The sequence below is a fragment of the Sphaeramia orbicularis genome, chromosome 9, assembly GCF_902148855.1.
Source record: "Sphaeramia orbicularis chromosome 9, fSphaOr1.1, whole genome shotgun sequence".
Lineage (NCBI taxonomy): Eukaryota > Metazoa > Chordata > Actinopteri > Kurtiformes > Apogonidae > Sphaeramia > Sphaeramia orbicularis.
In genome coordinates this window covers 38,241,041-38,260,094 of record NC_043965.1, presented here as the reverse complement: position 1 = coordinate 38,260,094, position 19,054 = coordinate 38,241,041, and the positions used below count along the sequence as shown (strand labels likewise).

Genomic DNA, 19,054 nt, shown 5'->3' with positions numbered 1-19,054 from the left:
GTACAGCCACAGCTTGAGAAAAATAATTCCCATTTTAAGGCAGGCTTGTCACTCGTCCAAACATGGGACGGATTCATCAAAAAGGAGACTAGTTGAGTGTTTTACTCAGCCTTTAAACATACACCAACATATTATGTACATATATTTACATGAAATAAGTTGACAGTGAAAAGAATAAAAATATGACATGTATGTTGTATTTAGAGCCACACACTGTCAAATATTACCCCATTATAGTAAGGATTTCAACAAATACTTTTATTTAAAATCAAACACCTTACACTGCAATTACATAAAGCTCCATGCAATGTGTACATATGGGGTCTTCTATCAGTAATACACTGCACTTGACTGCAAACATTGAATTTATAGCTTCAAGTTTACTCAAGAAAAGTTCTGCAAAAAACAGCTGGAACGCACAAAATGAGGGGGAAAAAAAAGAAGCATAAAATAACAACATCCACTAATGTGAAGGAGAACAGACAAAGTTTCACAGGAATCACAGTAAGTTGTTGATACTTTCACGCTATGAAGTCCAGAGGTCTGTTGAATCCACCTTTTCTGTTCATGTATTGCCTGAAAAAATATATAAGAAAACATTACATCACTGTTACCCTCGCAACACTTGCAGATTACATCATCAAGGACCAATGGGAGAGCCGGGATCTCTGCATGGAAACACCTGCAGAGGTGATTGGCTACAATGACAGAAGTTGATGCTGAGAGTGCTTGCTGTGAGAGGACTGACAAGTTGACGTTTCAACTCAGTGGTTTTGGCCATCACTAGGGTTTTCAAAAAATAACTTCAAACAGATCTTGGCTCAAATGCAAAATGTGTTCTTATGAAACACTAACATTTCTCTAACAGAATTACTCCGCACCAAAGAGGTGCAAATGACTATTTTTGAAAGAGCGTTCTAGACCCACCTGTATTTTCTCTTCATGCTGACATTGACGGCATATGCATTTACTGATCCATCTGTTTTCTTCCCCTGTCAACAACAAAAATGTTAGTTCCACCTCCATAGGCATGAAAACACATTAACCATTCTGCAGATCAATTTTTAACTTTAAAAGAAATAAGTCTGACATGCAAAGGGTTTCCACAGGTGCCAACAAAGTTAATTTTAAAGATATCTTAAAGCTGCAGGAGCTGAAATCAAAAAATTGAAAATACACTTTCTGCAGTCCTCCTGTCAGAACCTGAATACTCAGTGTAAAACAGATGAATCTGCAACTGATTTACACCTCAACATCTTTCAAAGATGAAGCAGTACGGTCAAGTGTGAAGTTTTACAGCAGTCAGTCATGTATTTAAGCTCTTACCTGTTTGAAACCACCTGTGGTTAAAAAAAGTTTACAAAACAGTAGTATTCTTGTTTACTATTCTGAAAGTTAAATATGGATTTTGTTTGTCCAGTGACACCAAAAAAAAACAACCACTGCAGCTTTAAGACTGGTACCATTCTACTTTAAGCCTCTTTTCATGTTTGGTTGTGTTGGATCCTGTTAATGTTCCTGATGTCAATACAGATCTACACTAGAATAGTGACTGGTATTTACTGGCGACTGTGTTTTTCTAAATTCCCATGAAACAAATGCATTTGTACCCAAACTTCTTAATATGAGCGCAAGACTTAAATTCACTGCATCAAACATGCTTCAGCAAAACACTAAATCAAATTATTTTATTAGATCATGTAAAATTGGATTCAAAATATCTAAAAGCTTAAAATTCATTCATTACTTAATCATAGACTTTGCAAGACTTTCTATGAATGTGCAGAAACCATGTTCTATGTTAGATGGAATAAAATATCGAAGTTGTGACTCAAGATTTGGTTAACACAAACTTGAACATTTGTGTATTTAATCATACAAATAATGACATGATTACAAAGTGCTAAGATCCACAAACAGAACCGTGCCAGGAAAGTGAAAATGACTTCAACTTATTTGTAAAACCCGAGTTGCATCCTCTGTGATTCCATTTAATCACAAGAAAACATGACTGGCTCTTATTTTGGATCATCTGTAAGACTCACAATAGAAGTCAAGTATTTCTTATACACGTCTTTTGTACATTGTGTGTAGTTAAATTAAAATAACTGAAATGCATAAAAAGGACCTGTATGATAAAGTGCGTTTCTACTAACACAACATTATAAGGAAATAAACAATGTAGCAACAATTATAACTAAACCAGTTCTCAGAAATGACAAATAAAAACATAATATTGTCATGTTTGAGCAGCAACCACCTTCAAAAATATAATAAAATAATCATGAAGTCAGCCACACAGGGCTGGCTTAGAATACAGTTGTACTCGCTTCATTATCACTGGCTGTTTGCATTTACCTTATTTAATGTTTGTTCTTATCACTGTTAAACACAACATGGAGCAAGCTGACTAGAATTAAATCGTGTGTTTACTGTCTTCAGTTTAGCTGCAGACCTGATGGAACTAGTGGAAACAAACTGCACCTCCTTGTGGTGACACAGCGGTAAACACCTTCATGTTCTCACCTTACTGGACTCAAAGGATCCAAATCCCATCAGTTTCATCATCTCAATTTCCTCCTCTGTTTTGCCTTGCATGTCCTCAGCTGTGAAAGAATCAGTGGTATTGAAATTCAGTCTCAAGTAAATGTTGTGCAATTAATTAAATATCCTTCAAAGACTCTCTAAATACCTGAGATCTGGATGGGCTTCACTGTTTTTTCCTTCCCATCTTTACGGTCATCATCACGCCGGTCTTTTTGTCTCACAGGAGAGAGTGAGGAAGAGCGATGGCGTCGAACAGGAGACCTGCAGAGGAAAACAAAAATGGCTGCAGGGCAGGTTATCACAACTACTAAAGGCAGACACTTTGAAGAGCTCTGGTCTGTTAGTCTAAACCGGGGGTATTCAAATCCAGTCCTCGAGGGCTAGTATCCTGCATGTTCTAGATCAGGGGTCGGCAACCCTGGTCCTACAGAGCCACTATCCTGCATGTTTTAGATGTATCCCTCTTCCAACACACCTGATTCAAACGATAAGCCTATCATCACGCTCTGCAGAAGCCCGGTAATGACCATCAGGTGTGTTGGAAGAAGGAAACATCTAAAACATGCAGGATAGTGGCTCTGTAGGACCAGGGTTGCCAACCCCTGTTCTAGATATTTCCCTCTTCTAGCACACCTGGAAGCCATTACATCGTTATCAGGCTTCTGCAGTGCTTGATGATGAGTTGATTAATAATTGAATCAGGTGTGCTGGAAGAGGGAAATATCTAAAACATGCAGGATACTGGCCCTCGAGGACTGGATTTGAATACCCCTGGCCTAAACCATGTGCAAACAGTCATTCTGTGATTGCGTCACATTCTGTGCCACATTTCAGTGGAAATGGGGATTTTTACTTTTGCAAAGGACAGCGGAGGTTATGTTTTCATCGGGGTTTGTCTGTTAGCAAGATAACTCAAAAAGTTATGGATGGATTTTGATTACATTTTCATGAAATGCTGATAGTGGCACAAGGAACAAAGGATTAAATTTTGGTTGGGGGGGGCGCTGATCTGCCTTGGCAGAGGTCTGTGGTCTCCAAGTGCTTTTCTAGTTTTATAATTGATTTTCAATTAAAAATGTATGATGTGATTTTTACTGGGGTCTGTGCCAAACATATATATTCCAGGCAGGCTTCAAAAATTGCAACAATTTAGATAGTGTACTTCCTTTTCAATACTATTGAGGTTTAAAACAATTTCTTAACCTTGAGCGCCTCCTGTGAGGAGATCGTGAGCGACTTCTCCGCCTGTCTCTGTCCCGATCTCGAGAACGGGAGCGATCTCTCTCCCTTCGCCTTCTGTCACGATCCCGTGAAGTGGAGCGAGAGCGTCTTCTCTCTGAAAGCAATGATAAAATGACAGATTAAGAACTGGAGAGTTTTAATGAAAACAAATCCATAAAACAATTTTTCTCTGCAATGATTGTGTCCTGTATTTGGCAGCTGCATTATACTGTGTTTATACAACATATAAAACTTACACCACGTATAGTTTCTTGTAGAAATTTACTCTAAATAATCTTCAGAATACAGAATGAAGAAGCCTTTTACTTTAGCTGAGTTGCACCATGTTCATGCTCACTAATGGAATGTTCAGATTCATAATGTTATTCATTTGTTTCCTAATAATCTATGTCAAGTCACAATTTCTTTCAACTTTATGATAATTTCATGTGGGTTATTATTTAGCCTTGTGATTTGACCAATTAACAAAATATTTTGACAATGTGCACAATTAATTTGGTATAAGTATGTTTCGTGCTAATGTAATACCTGCTTTTTTCCATTCTTCATTTTCATTCTTTTACCGCAATTAAATGATTATTCCTACACATGTAGGACCACTTCACTGACTTCCACATTGGTCTGGAGCATTGTTGGCAGCTACAGAAAGGGAACAATTCCAAAAACACTGTCATTGTGATACTGAAATAGGTTACTTTTATAATCCTTTGAAAAGGTGTTCAAAGAATTTAGGTGCTTTCTGAGTTCGAGCATTTTCCCCCCAATTTGCGGTTGATTACGACACACAAGAGGGGTTCATGGTCCTCCCGTAAGAAAACATTTTCTTACTCTTTTTTTCTTAGTCTTCCAATATAAAATTATACAGGTAATTTTGCATCAGGCCTACTACTGTCTATATGTGTAGTTCAGAAGAGCTAGAACAGATAGTCAAAAGTAGGTTAATTTCCACATTGATTTCACATGAATGTGCCCTAAATGGCTATGTTTTTAATGGTAATGAAACCCTACATTATTAACTAAGTTCGAATGTAACTTCGAGCTCCATCTACACTAGATGCATGTAGAGTCAGTGAACGTAGCAGTAGCATATCTGGACCAGGTGAATTCGATGAACATGGGTTGAAGTCGATTAAAAAAAAGTCACTGCCACACAATACCTCTTGTATTTGGTTCTCCTTCACACGTACGCGTTTCTTGAGCTGAAACTGTGAGCTAACAATCCACACACCTGTGTTTTGACAAGGTTTTCCTTTGTTTTTCTGTTCTTACCTCGTCTGGGGGGAGTTCGACTCCTGCTCCTGCCCATTTTCGGACCAACACTCTGTTACCTAAATGAAGTAATCTAGTTAGTTCTAAAAATCCCAATTTATTACGTCGAACAAAACTAAATACAGCTAGTGTTGATGTTTATAGTACCTCTGAAACCTCTTTACTGTGATGGATGGTTACTTCCGGTGACTTTATCATAAACTTCCGGTGTAGGGTTTTTTTGAAACAGCGCCCTCTAAAGACAGGAGGTCAGATTTCTTTCTTTCCTGCTTTAATTTTAGTAATTAACCCATAAAGACCCAGTTTTGCGGCAGTTTCCAAATTAATTTTTCATAAGTGATTTATCACCATTTATAATAATATTGTCTTCTTTATTTTGCATTTTTTTCTCCATTTTTTATTTTCTTACATTTAATTCACTGATCATGTAGACGTTCATTAAAGCTCAGATTACAGTTGATGGTTACTGTATAAGAAACAAAGACAACTGAACAAAAATTTACTTTTTCAGCAAAGATATCATTAACTGAACACAAAAACACATGTCCATCCACTGTCATTGATCAATTTCCATGGGTTTTACTGGTGAATTGATATTGTAGAAGATGACAGTATTTCCATGGCAACTACAGAGCCTCTGAATGTCCAAACGGGCCATATCAGATGACCATTAAAAGATGACAAACTGCATTTTACATCAGTTATTTACATGTATTGATAGGATAGGTAGATCAATAGTTAGGTGGTTTTGGTCACCGGTGGCTGTTTGGGTCTTCATGGGTTAAGTAAAGATTTTAATCCTATACCATGGAAATATTCGACCACAAAAAGAGTGCGTATATACATTTGTGTATTGTCTATACATATATTTTCTTTCATTTATGTTTTTTAATGATATTATGGCTGCATTAGTGTGTATGGTGCATTTGACTGTTGTAGATGATACTGATTTCATTTGAACTACTTTATATTATTTAGTAGTTCAAACTACACAGATAAGATCATCTTGTGTTTGTACAGTTACTTTCCAAACATAAAAGGTGTCAGACAAATGCAGTTGAGTAAACAGTACACAACTGGCCTCTGAGATGTAGTTTAAGTCTGAAGTTGCATAAAACAGTCAAATTTAAGTAAAGTATAAGCACTTCAAATTTATGCACATTTCCATTCAACGTTGCTTGCATTTAGAACATTTTAAAACTACTTAAATAGCTTTGTGACACATTTATAGATCAGTTATAGGCCAACATGCAGGTTATTGTTTCATAATTAAAGCGGTGTCTCTGGAAATGGCTTAAATGTAGCCGATGTGGGATTTAACCTGAATTCATTACTAATAGAAAATTTATTCACACACAAAATCAGTTGTTGCACCACCGACATCAAACTTTTCTAACATTACAGTAAGACCCATTTATGTCTGCAAGACTACGGAAACATTTTTTAAAGCTGCACATGGAAGAATCATGCAACAGACAAACAAGCTGGAAAATAGAGACAAAATCCTGATGCACAGTTGGTTTTAAATCAAACTTGAACTTTAATGACTGATACATGGTAACCTTGCAACACTCACTTATACATTCTAATATAAAATAAATTAAAACCATGAGCAAACATCACACATCAGCATTTTGTTAACAGCTACTGGTTAAAACGGAAAATAATTACAACTGTTAAGAGGTATTTTGCACACATACATTTGAAGGAAAATGAGAAAAGTGGAATGTTTAGTACCTTCAGTATCTTGTATTACTGATGTCAAACTGCATTGACAAGCAACAAATTTTGTTTGCTTTATGTCTTTTTTGGTAGTAGTAGCATTAATAGCGTACTGTTTGTTGTTTTTTTTTTTTGTGAGCCAGTGTATTTTCAGGCTTTCTTTTCTCCTTTTTGTCCCTGCTGTAAAACGTCAATAGCTGTTAGTTTTCCACAAAACCAGCATTCAGAGGAGCACAATCAAGTAGCTATCAGTATATTTCTACATGTTCTGCACCTGTGCTCAAGTAATATACCTGCAACATCTATCTGATAATTAGAACCAAATCATGACTAGAAGATGCCTATGATGATGAACAAATGCAACATACTAGAATGTCAATATACATATGTCAAGTGCCTATATATGGATAATGGTGCATAATTTCATTGTGTCCTGCAAAGTAGTGGATTGAAACAAAAGTTTAATCAGGTATGAGTGGGAAATGCACAGGATCACACTCGCAATCCCATATTTAACAAACGGAAGCATCGTAGAATGTCTGTACAGTGAATTCAGTAATGGTTTGATAGCATGGTAGGTGAAAATAGAACGGAAGTAAAACTGTGATTGTGTGACAGTGTGATAAGAAGTAGTGCGTCAAACTGTGGGGTTGTGTCCGACCTGGGTCAAATAGTACAATCTGAAATTTCCTTTCCAGTGTTTTTTTGTGACCTGCATCAGGCACTAGATGTATCACCACATACAGTAGATCGAATCAGTGAGGATCAGTGTTACAGTAAAGGATTGGCAAGTCAATTTAGAACACGACGCCTGTGAAAGACGCTGTGTTTGAAGACACCTGATGTGGTTAAAGGAATATTTCACTGTAGTATTTCACCGAGGTCTGGTCTGTCTAAATGCCTCAGGTCTCCGCTTTCTCCTTTTGCTTCTTGCTCTTTTTCAGGAACGACGGTGGCTTGAACTTCTTTTTCTTCTTGGACGGAGACTTGGAGGGCGATCCCTCTGGAGTGCCGCCTTGGGGTTTGGCAGGTGGAGCAGCAGGAGTGGAGGAGGTGTCGTTGGTTGAAAGAGCCTTCATCCCCTTCTCAAGCTCTTCTGTCGTCTGCTTCTCCTCCTCGCCTCCGTTTTGTATGGCTGGGGATTCGGTTTTTGCCTCTTCTGCCCCCCGGTGGTGGTGTTGAACACAAGAACACAGCACAATTAGCAAACAGACTGAAAGCCTGGAGTGGGCTGGAGCTGCAAAGCTACATGCTAGACATGTCACTGCAGATGCTGCTTAATGAGAACGGGCTCGTATTATCTCTGTACTTACTTACTAGTGAGACAAGACCAAAGCACCTGAAGTGTGCCCTACAAATCAGTATGGAGTAACACAGAAAAAAGGACAGACAGACAGATAGACAGACAGACAGACAGACAGGCAAAGGAGAAACAGTGGGTACTGAGACAGATGGATGTACCAACACAGGAGTCAAATGAGTAACAATAAAACAGCAGCAATAAGAACAAAACATCTTTCTCACAGGAGACATTTGACTTTGAAAACACAAGGGGAACATTCTGGGGTCGTATTCATGCTGTACATGCTGTCCGTTAACGTTACTCCTGTGTTATAGTGGCATAATGTCTTTTCTACGACAGGGGTGAAGTACACAAGCCAACAAAACCTGACAACCCATTTTACTCCATATGACACCTAAAGCTGATCAAAAATAATCAAGAATGAATTGTTATTCAATGTTTTGCAAGTCGGAGCTTCTCATATGTGTCTGAATATTTTCTTGGAGTTTTGCTGGGAATACTGGGAGTATGATCATTACACTGCTGCATTTTACCAAACTGGTTAATCATCAAAATAATATTTAACCCATAAAGACCCAGTGTTACTTTTATGTCAGTTCCCAAATGAATTTTCCTCTCTACTTAATCTTTCTTAAGTGATTTATCACTGTTTATTATAACATTATCCTCTGTATTTTGCATTTTTCACTGTAAATCATGCATTTTCCCATATTTAATTTAAATGCTCATGAAAACTCAGAGTAAATTCAAAGGTTATTACATGAAAACAGGAAAAACTAAAAAAATAGTGACTTTTTCAGCAAAGATATCAATAACTAAACATAAAAACAAGTGTCTCCATCCACTGTCATTGATCCAACTCCATGGGTTTTACTGGTGAATCAATGTTGAAGAAGATGACAGTGTTTCCATGGTAACTACGGAGCCTCTGAACGTCCAAATGGGTCATATCTGATGACCATGAAAAGATGCATGAAAACTGGATTTTACACCGATTATTTACATGTATTGATATGATTAGTGGATCAACAGGTATTCAATATTTTATATCAATAGGTGCTTTTGGTGGTCAGTGGATGTTTGGGTCTTTATGGGTTAATGTAGACTGAGCTACAGCAGTTAAGGACAACAGTGGTGAAAGTTTTCAGGTTGCTTATTATTTAATACAGTGATGTAAAAATACTCCATTATAACTAACAGTCTTGGATGAAAAACTGACTAAAATGTGGATACTTGAAGTATACGCTGCAAAATACAACAAACTGAAGTATATGTACTGGTTTGGTCCTTTGTAGATATATATCTATATTGTAGCAACATGTTACTGTTGTTTCTGCTGGAAGTGAAGTAACTCTATTTCCAATTTGTAAACAGTCTGAAGACTCATCACATGATCAATAGGAGACAAAATGAGGAAAAAAAAAAGTTTTATATCCTATGGTTTTTATCAAGTCTTTAACCCTTTCATGCACACTGGTCACTACAGTGGACAGCTGTTCAAAAGTGTTCTCTTGTATATTCATGGATTTTGTTGTTTTAGTTCCATATCAGCCAACACAGTGGATGCTTATGCATCATCCCATACACTGCAATTCATACCGTTACTGTAACTTTGCTGGTCTAGATAAACCTGATCTGCAGTAATATGTTTGAGAGTAAAAAAACTGCTAATTGTTATTAGACTGGATTTAACAGGGTTTTTTTTGCATATTATCTCCATGCAGGTATGTTAAAATGTGAGAAAACGTCAGATTAGCAGCATTAAAAATGTTTTTATTTCATAGTTTTCACACAGTATATCAGTAAATACATGTTTCTTTGGTTCTAAAATTAAATGCATGGTGTCCAGCTGAGTGGACATTTTTGTAACTCCATAAAAATAGGCTAACAAAAATCAATAGAATTATTATTTTTATGCCTAAAGAGGGATAAAAACACTCAGGAAAAAAATCGTGATTAAGGTTCTCATAATTCATGCATGAAAGGGTTAATTGTAAGTGACGATTTGGATGATTCTGACAGTTTCTGAATGTCAGTGAAATGAAAACATAAAAGAAGTTTGGAGGGTAAATTGTGAATCATCTACACACTGCTTTTTGTCAGGATGTCAGCTGGTATATTATCCAAATTGTACAATCTTTGTCTTAAAAGTAACTGATGCTGACAAATAAATATAGTATTGTAGAGAAGTAGGGATATAATGGATGTTAAGTATAATACTCATATAAAGCAGTAGTACCTCTAATACGTCTTTAAGTCCAATGTTTGTTTAAATATACTCAATAAATTTCCACCATTGAGGTATTCAAAGTTTTATTTATAGAGAATTTAAACATCTCTGCTGTATAAGATGTGTTTCTATCACAGTCAGGAGTAACAGGGTTGTCAGTGATTATCTGACGTATGTTTGAGCAGAAGCAGCGCTTGGCACACGCTCACACATGTGCACACGTGTACATGTGTGACTTCAAACAGGCTGCTGGTCAGAAAAGCTAAGGATCAGCAGTCAATGCTCTGCCAAGCCTCACCTGACAGAGGGGAGTGGCTGGGCGAGGGGCCCTTGGTGGGGGAGGTAGCAGGGGGAGACTCCGTTTCATTTGCCACCTCCTCCCCTACTGACACACAAACACACAGACACACACAGGGAGCGGCGGCGAAGGTTTAGCTGTGTACGTGGTTAGATTTGTGAGGAAAAGACAAAGTGAAGTTGACACGACAATCACAGGTGAAGGTAAGTGCGTTTAAGGTGCCATGTCATCATTTTAATGATCATTTAACAAGGAAATGATCACCATGACATGTGAATTCACTGCTACAAACAGGAACAGTAATGCTGACAACACTCTAAACTGGAGGTCTCAAACATTCGGCCCGGGGGCCAAATCCGGCCCACCAAAAGGTCAAGTCTGACCCTTGGGATGTATGTGTGAATGTGCAAAAATTTCACTGAAGATATTAATTATTTTAGTTCAGGTTCCACAAACAAGCCAATTTAATGTCATGTGGGTCGGATCAGTAAAATACTATCATAATAACCTATAAATACTCACAACTCCAAATTTGTCTCTTTGTAAAAGTAAACATTTTCTTGTCATTTTACTGTATTTACACTCAAACAAACTATCACTTTTTCAAAAATGCGAATATCCTGAACAAATATGAACATTTTGAAATGTCTGAAGTGCAAAATTTACCAATATTCAGCCTCTTATTAAATGTTTTGTGTATTTGTTGATCCACTGTGATCTGTATGTAATTGTAATTTACATGTGTAAATGATAAAATGAGACAAAATATTGGTAAAATTGCACTTAGTTTTCTTAAGAAATTTCAGTTTGTTCATGTTATTCACATTGTTTTAAAGGATAGTTGGTTGATGTAAACATTTTCATCACATAATGTTACTTTTTTCACTCTAAAACATAGAGCAAAGTTTGGAGTTGACATTATTTATATATTATTATGTTATTATTTCACTGGCCCACTTCAGATCAAATTTGGCTTAATGTGGCCCCTGAAATAAAATGAGATTAACAGCCCTGCTCTAAACTGATATTTTTACTAGGATGTAACCTTGCTGCAGTTCTTTACAGCATCCAACAAAGGATCATAAATTTAGTCTAATTTTTAAAGCATATTAGTATGAATTAATATTGACAAATGTATACATGGCACCTTTATGAGGGATAGACAAAAGTGTACAATGCATTAAATTTAATAATAGTTAGCATGTTAGCCAAAAGTACACAGACAATCCTGTTTTAATAGTCTGGAGGTCCACATACATAGATATAGGCTGGAGAACGTCACAGATCTGCAGAAAATACTGACTCAATCCAACACTTCTCAGATGAATTACAATGCACTAAACGTTACAAAATTATAATTCTTCTCAAGGTTGGCAACTTTTCTATCTACTGGATCTTCCTCAGAGCAAAATTAACCTACTTAGTCAAATAAGATGCAGACTTTTGTCCTTTTTATCTTCCACCTGGGTATTTTTTGCTGGATGTGCACACATTTGGTCCCTGTTGTATATTAAAATGCAGACAGTGCTCCAGGGCTTATTGGCTGATGTCTGGTTTTACACTCACTTAATACTAAATAGGTCAGATTCCAAAATACTGCTAAAAATTTAGCTACACTGTAAAAAAAGATGGACTGGCTCATCTTAAAAAAAAACTGCATGCATCTTTTTAAGTAAAATAAATTTTTAAGAATGACCAGCTTTTCAAGAGACTCGATTCATCTGCTCCTCTTTTAAAAAATTCAAACTTCTCTCAGTTTTTGATGGGAATGTTTACCAGACCTGTGTTTTCATGTAATATGTTCACTTAACTCATGTCCTTCCTAAAGTTTTCCAGAACTTTTTTATGTTGTCTCCTGTTATTCACAATTATCCTACACGATACTCAAGCAAATTTTATCTTCCGTACTGCCGAACTTCTGTCAGTCAGTATTCTCTAAAATATCATGGACCGCATATTTGGAATAATCTACGACCTGAACTTTAATCAACATCTTCTTTATCGTTATTTAAAAAGCATCTAATTTATGAAAAAAGTAGGGCTTTATATCATTTGATTTGTATTTGTTTGTTTTTTTTTCACTTTAGATTTTTATTTCAGTTATATTATATTTTTTATTCTTTTTTTTTCCTGTGTATTATTTCTTTCCAGGGAGGTATTTATCTAAGCCTTTTTTGGCTTCCATCCTCTCCTGCACAATGGTGTTACTTGCATGAAAATAGTTTACATTTTTTTTCTTGCTGTTTGTGATGTACAAATAAATAAAATAAAAAAATAATAATAATAATGTGAATGACAGTTTAATTTATGTATATCCAACAAGCCTCTAACTGTCAGACTGTCACAATTATTCTAATATTTCTAACATGATTTTCTTTAACATCTATAGCAAAATTAAGTTGAACTTGAAATTTATTACATTCAAAATTGTGCAAATGTTGTAAATGTAGCTGCAATAGCCATTTATTTTATCCCTATGAACCCAGCTGAGGATTTGAGTTAAATCTGTGATGCCCAAATGCTTGAGAAAAAACAAACCATTGCTGTATTTCTATATCTATAGTATGTGCTTTGTGAACAGTAAACTACATAGAGTTGATGTTAATGTTTGGTCCACTGTGGTTGTTTTAAAGTGCTTTACAAATAAAGTTGGATTAGATTAGATTTATTTGTTAGTGGTAGTACTGTATAGGAGCAGTAGTTGGTTAAAGCCGCAGGATACAAAATCAGAGGGAAAAAAACCACCAGCATCTGAAAATACACACCTTACATCTGCAGCCATCTCCTCTCTGTCCAAATCAAAAGACTACAGATAAATATATAGTAGACATCATGACATTGTTTCATTCCACTATGGAAAAGTGAAGGATGTTGCTCATTTCTAGTCAAAATATCTCATCGCACTTAAAATAAGACATAATCACCTAAAGGGTAACTTTTTTCAGATTTTTTTTGCTTCGTTCAAGCAAAATAATCAGTCAATGGAACAACTGAAAATTATCTTGGTAAGATTTCTTGAAATAAGATTTTCAAGCCCTATTGTCTAAAAATAAGTTATTTATATCTCACTGAAAAGTTACTCTTTATATGATTATGTCTTATTTTAAGTGTGAGGAGATATTTTGACTACAAATGAGAAAAATACACTTGGTAAGATTTTGATTTTTTACAGTGTACATGTCTCAAAGCACTTATAAGTGACCAAAATCTTGCATCATGGGGTAGATTTATGCAGCTTTAAAACACAGCCAGGAGTTTGGTGAAAGAGTTCTGTTTCCTCTTAACCATTAACAACCCAGAACTGTTTTTGTGGTGACTTCCAAAGGAGTTTTCCTTATTTAATCTTAATCTAAATTACATTTATCACCATGTATTATAATTTTACTCTCTCCATTTTGCTTTTTTCAATGAAAATCATGTATTTTACTGATTATGTAGATGTTCATTATAACTCAGAATAAATTCAAAGATTTTATTTGGAAACAGAGAAAATAAGCGTCTACGGCTACTATCATTAATCAACCTATATGGGTTTTACTGGTGAATCAATGTTACAGAAGATGAAGAGGTTCCTATGTTTACTACACAGTTTCTTATTATCCATAAGAGACACATCTGATGCTACTGAAAAGCTGAGATATGGCCAGGTTTCTTTAATTATGTAAATGTATTTATAGTTTAGTGGTTCAGAAGTTACTAAAAATATTAAATCTGTAGAAGGTTTTGTTTAGTGGTGGCTTCAATTATAATATGCTAAGACCTTAAAGCAGGGTACACACATAAAGATAATCGGCCTGTTTTTGTCCCGATTTTCCCCCTTCCCGACCAAGGACGGCAAACACCAGATTATCTTATGTTTTATAAGATTATCCTATAAGATTATCCTGTGGTCTGAGGTGTGTTAAGAGTGAATTTGTCCCAATAATCAGCTCCGAAACAGGTCGGGGCCAACAATTGTAAATATTAAACTTCATGTTAAATATTAAATCTTCATATGCGTGGGGAAAGCCGACGACTCCCAAGTCAAGACTCTGTGAATTTCAGTGTGGAATGGAATGTAGCCAATCAAGAAGTGATCTGACTGAGGAACAAGGAAGCAGGGTAAATAAAAACAAGCATGGCTGAACTGAAGCGTAAAGTTCGGTGGACCTCAGAAATGGAGGACCAGCTCGTGGAGATACGGGAAGCCTGAGAATGTCTATTCAACATCTCTGCCAAATCGTACCAGAACCAAAACAACATGTTGCATGTTGTGTTTCCGGTTGTTGCTATGTTTTTTCTTCTTTGTTTTTGTTAGATCACGTTTGCTCACATGAGATTTCTGGCTTGGAGGACTAGATTCTACATCGGTGATGGGACAGAATCGCTGTGTGTGGTGTGTTGTGTTGAGATTATCGAAGCACACCACACACAGTACGATCAAAACTGTTCAATGCCTGATTTTTTATCTTCATGTGTGGGGTCTGTAACAGATAAAAACATCTCTTCAGATTTAGAAAACCCTTATGTGTGTACCCTGCTTTAGGATGGAATTTTTAAGCAATGATGCCAAAAACATGAACTTTTTAAGCTGAATAAACTATACCGTTGGTTCCTCCGTCCTGTTTCCTCTGCACTTCTTTGCGATACTCCTCCAGCTCCTGGTCTGTCAACTGATTAAAGGGGTTGGGCGGTTCTGGTTCTGGTGGGAGTTTGGGTGGGCTAACTGGAGACTAAAGCAAAAACAGGAAACACTAAGTCAGAGGTGCACTACAAACATCTAAATCCTACCCAGTGTATTTTTCTCATTTCTAATCCAAATATCTCATCACACTTAAAATAAGACATAATCACTTAAAGAGTAACTTTTCAGTGAGATATAAGAACTTATTTTAAGACAACAGATCTTGAAAATCTTATTTCAAGAAATCTTACCAAGATAATTTTCACTTGTACCACTGGCAGATCTTTTTTGCTTGAATTAAGCAAAAAAAATCTTGAATTAAGCAAAAAAAAAATCTTGAATTAAGCAAAAAAATAAAAAATCTTGAATTAAGCAAAAAAAAATCTTGATTTAAGCAAAAAAATCTTGAATTAAGCCAAAAAAAATCTTGAATTAAGCAAAAAAATAATAATAAATCTTGAATTAAGCAAAAAAAAATCTTGATTTAAGCAAAAAAAATCTTGAATTAAGCAAAAAAAAAAAATCTTGATTTAAGCAAAAAAAATATTGAATTAAGCAAAAAAAATCTGTCAATGGAACAAGTGAAAATTATCTTGGTAAGATTTCTTGAAATAAGATTTTCAAGATCTATTGTCTAAAAATAAGTTCATATATCTCATTGAAAAGTTACTCTCTCTGTTATTATGTCTTATTTTAAGTGTGATGAGATATTTTGACTAGAAATGAGAAAAATACACTTGGTAAGATTTAGATTTTAGCAGTGTGTGAACACAACAGTTCAAGACAATGACTAGATGTGAGTTTTACCGGAGGACTGTCTTCTGTTATGACACTGGCTAGGACTTGAGACTGTGGCCCCGCCGTCTTCATGTCCTGACGATTCTGCTGTCGGATCTGAGGTGAAATATGATGTGATTTATGAATTAGTTTGTAAGAAAATAGAAAAAAAAACCCCGTGCTGTGGGTAGGTGAGATTGAGTTACCTTGTTTCGTGTCTCAATCACCTCCTGAGGGTTGGTGAAAAGAGGCACAAACTGGTTTGGGTTTTCTATCTTGATGGATGTGCTCCCAGCTTGTGTCACTTCTTCTGTCTTCAGCCACTAAGGGAAAGAAACAACAAGGCAATCTGTCAGAATTCACATACTCACAAAATCATTCAAGTTTTAGCTTTTGTCAGTTTATGTTTACAGCCTAGTTCACTGGAAGTAACCTGCTAAAAAAAGGTGAATATTTTGGTTGTGCAGTGGCAGGATTGTCAGGATTCTCCTTTTTTCTACCATCTGTCTGTTTTTGTTTTGAAAGCTCCCCTCGATGCATAAAAGAACAACCTCCTAGCTGCAACTGCATCCTGAAAATGTCAAGTTTTGACAAAGACACACTTATTTGTGGCGTTTTGTTCAGAAGGGATTTAGTCATTTTAAAACAATGAGGCGCTCTCTGATCTGCACATGTTCCACCAAAACAACAAGTCTCCTGACACTATTTTGCAAAAGCACTGTCTCAGCATCCTGCGCAAAAACAAGAAAGGCAGACCCAGATAGCTTTCCACCAGTTCCAGAATGACAGTGGAGGGCTGCCAGACCTATCTGCAGAACTGACACAGTGTTAATGAAGTGTGGAAATTGATCTGGGTAAGCGCGATTGTGTTTATGAGGAATATTTGTCCAGCAGAGGGCAGACAGTGCACTGCAGTAGCCAGAGTCGGAGCAGTGGGCTTTCCCCTGCAATGCAGAGAAGAGGAGAGAGAGGAGGGTGGGAGGGACTGAGGAGGAGAGAAAGGGAAAGGGGAGGCCAAACTCCTCCCACTGATGTAACAACCAGCATCATACTGGTTTTGTCTCTAAGGGGCTTATCACTGCAGCTCGCCTCCATCTTTTCTCTGGGGTTCATGATAAAAAAACAAACATGCATCATCACGACTAAATAATTTGTTTCCCAAATAATCACTTTCATGTTAAAACTGGAGATGTAACACAACCTTTAGGATATGACAGTCTCCCCAATGCCTTACAGTGGTACGCTGGTGTCCTGGACTGGCTTGGTCCTGGCTGACTTTTTGGTAGGTGTTGGGGGTGTTGAGCCATCGTGTCCTCTCCTGCTGCTGACGCTGGGCAAAAGGGTGCTGCCTCAGAGCCGGGTGGCCTCCGTCTTCGTCAAACTGATAGTAGGCTGTGGCGGTTGCAGGCACCTCCACCTCCCTCCGTGTCCGTGATCGCTCCAGCAACACGGGGAAACGGTAGGCGTAGCCGGTACGGTAGCCCTGAACAGCACACAGTAGATAGCATTAAAGCAGGGATATTTTGCTTTTTTAAATGGAATTATGCATTTTCAAACATTTCCCTGTGGTCTACCTAAACTGTAAATGCTATGCTTGGGTCTGAATTCTTCATTACTTCAACTCCACAGGTCCATCTTCAACCCTATTTCTGAGTAATGACACCAGAAAGGTCATTTTGAGCACTGGCCCTTTAAATGCAAATGAGCCACTTCATGCCCCACCCACTCCAGGTTGTTGGCTGTGCTGCTCTGTCCTGTTCAACCAACCACTGAACATTTTAGGTAATCAGCTCGAAGTTTGGACATATTTTCAGTAGGGGTGTGCCAAAAAAAAGGATTCATATAAAAATCTTAATTCTTATTTACTACGAGTCAGAATCAATTTAAAATGTCCCAAAATCGATTTTAAAAAATAAAACAAATCCACCGGCAGTCTCACGTCATGAGTGCGATTAGCAGCTTGTGCGATAGTGGTTAGGGTTAGCAATTAGCGGCTAGACTGGAGTAGATCATGAGGATCCTTTGCACACCTATAGACTGAAGTAGAAATCATTATGAATCAAATAGTTTCGAATCGAAAATCGTTTTGAAATGAAAATTGATTTTGAATCGAATCGCAGCTCCAAAAATCTGAATCAAATCGTGAGATAGTAAAAGATTCCCACCCCTAATTTTCAGCATGGACTACAACTGCTGCTGCTGATAAACAATTATGTCATACTCTGAGAAATGTTTGTCAGAAGTCTTGACCTTATACGTGCAAATGTTGTGATGTAACTAGTTATAGATGTAACAAATTCAAGCAGGAATTAAAACGGGTTGTAGAAATCCACTCGATTTTTGCCAGAATGAATATAAAGATGGCTGTGCAGCACCTGGAGGGTTCAAATTCAAACTTTTTGAACTATTACGGTCCAGATACACAAATAAATGTACTAAAGACTAATAAAAGTGGGTTTAGCAAAATATGACCCCTTTAATGCAGCTGGACGAAAAGAGACAGGAAGTAGTCACTATGAGCAATTTCATCCAAACCTTTTTACAGCTGGAATAAACGCAAAATTAAAACATTTTGTCTTATGTTTCCTTGAATGCTGGGAGAGAAAACAATATTTTCCTGTGTTTCGGAGGCCCAATCCTAGTCTACACCCTGAGGTACAATCACTAAACCTTCCATTGTTTCTGAGAGGCTGCAAAGGCTGGAAATGATATAAATAGGAACAACACTTAAAGGACCAACTGCACGAAATGAGCATCTTCTAGGCTGTTGTCTCATAGAGTGGATGACAGGTAATTGTTAAATAGTCAAATTACTTGTTTTAGAGAAAGTAGTGCCATTTTATACAGTTTAAAACAAATGGTTGATGAATAAACCAAGTGTGTAGATGCGCATTCCTAATGATTTTATGTGTTTTTTTACCATTTAAATCTTTGATAATGTTGAGTGTCTTTGTAAGTTTAGACACGTCACTGCACCACATATGTTATTTTACTGTTTTATTT

General features: G+C 36.7%; 2 protein-coding genes across 12 annotated transcripts in view; both read right to left on the bottom strand.

Annotated features, from left to right (window-relative positions):
* Positions 1 to 234: 234 nt before the first annotated feature.
* snrnp27 (small nuclear ribonucleoprotein 27 (U4/U6.U5)) lies at positions 235 to 5,258 on the bottom strand. Of its 2 annotated transcripts, XM_030144271.1 has the most exons (7): positions 5,206 to 5,258; positions 5,059 to 5,117; positions 3,751 to 3,883; positions 2,693 to 2,808; positions 2,527 to 2,606; positions 928 to 992; positions 235 to 576 (listed from the first exon to the last, which is right to left on the bottom strand). In XM_030144271.1, exons 2-7 carry the CDS (start codon positions 5,093 to 5,095, stop codon positions 522 to 524), a joined length of 486 nt encoding a protein of 161 aa, XP_030000131.1. In that variant the 5' UTR covers positions 5,096 to 5,117; positions 5,206 to 5,258; the 3' UTR covers positions 235 to 521. The 2 variants fall into 2 exon arrangements, with proteins under 2 accessions (XP_030000131.1, XP_030000130.1); XM_030144270.1 differs by having other exon boundaries at positions 5,059 to 5,233.
* Positions 5,259 to 6,574: 1,316 nt separating this feature from the next.
* Positions 6,575 to 19,054, bottom strand: part of add2 (adducin 2 (beta)) — a 39,938-nt gene continuing 27,458 nt past the window's right edge. For 5 of the 10 annotated variants that reach the window (XM_030143715.1, XM_030143716.1, XM_030143720.1 and 2 more), the window contains 5 exons: positions 17,286 to 17,534; positions 16,258 to 16,374; positions 16,082 to 16,168; positions 15,197 to 15,323; positions 6,575 to 7,939 (listed from right to left, as the gene is read on the bottom strand). In XM_030143715.1, the coding sequence (XP_029999575.1) occupies positions 7,683 to 7,939; positions 15,197 to 15,323; positions 16,082 to 16,168; positions 16,258 to 16,374; positions 17,286 to 17,534 (837 nt within the window). In that variant the 3' untranslated portion in view covers positions 6,575 to 7,682. Of the gene's footprint in view, positions 7,940 to 8,093; positions 8,132 to 10,611; positions 10,699 to 13,376; positions 13,418 to 15,196; positions 15,324 to 16,081; positions 16,169 to 16,257; positions 16,375 to 17,285; positions 17,535 to 19,054 lie in introns of those variants that run through there. The other 5 variants (XM_030143721.1, XM_030143723.1, XM_030143725.1 and 2 more) reach the window with 5 other exon arrangements.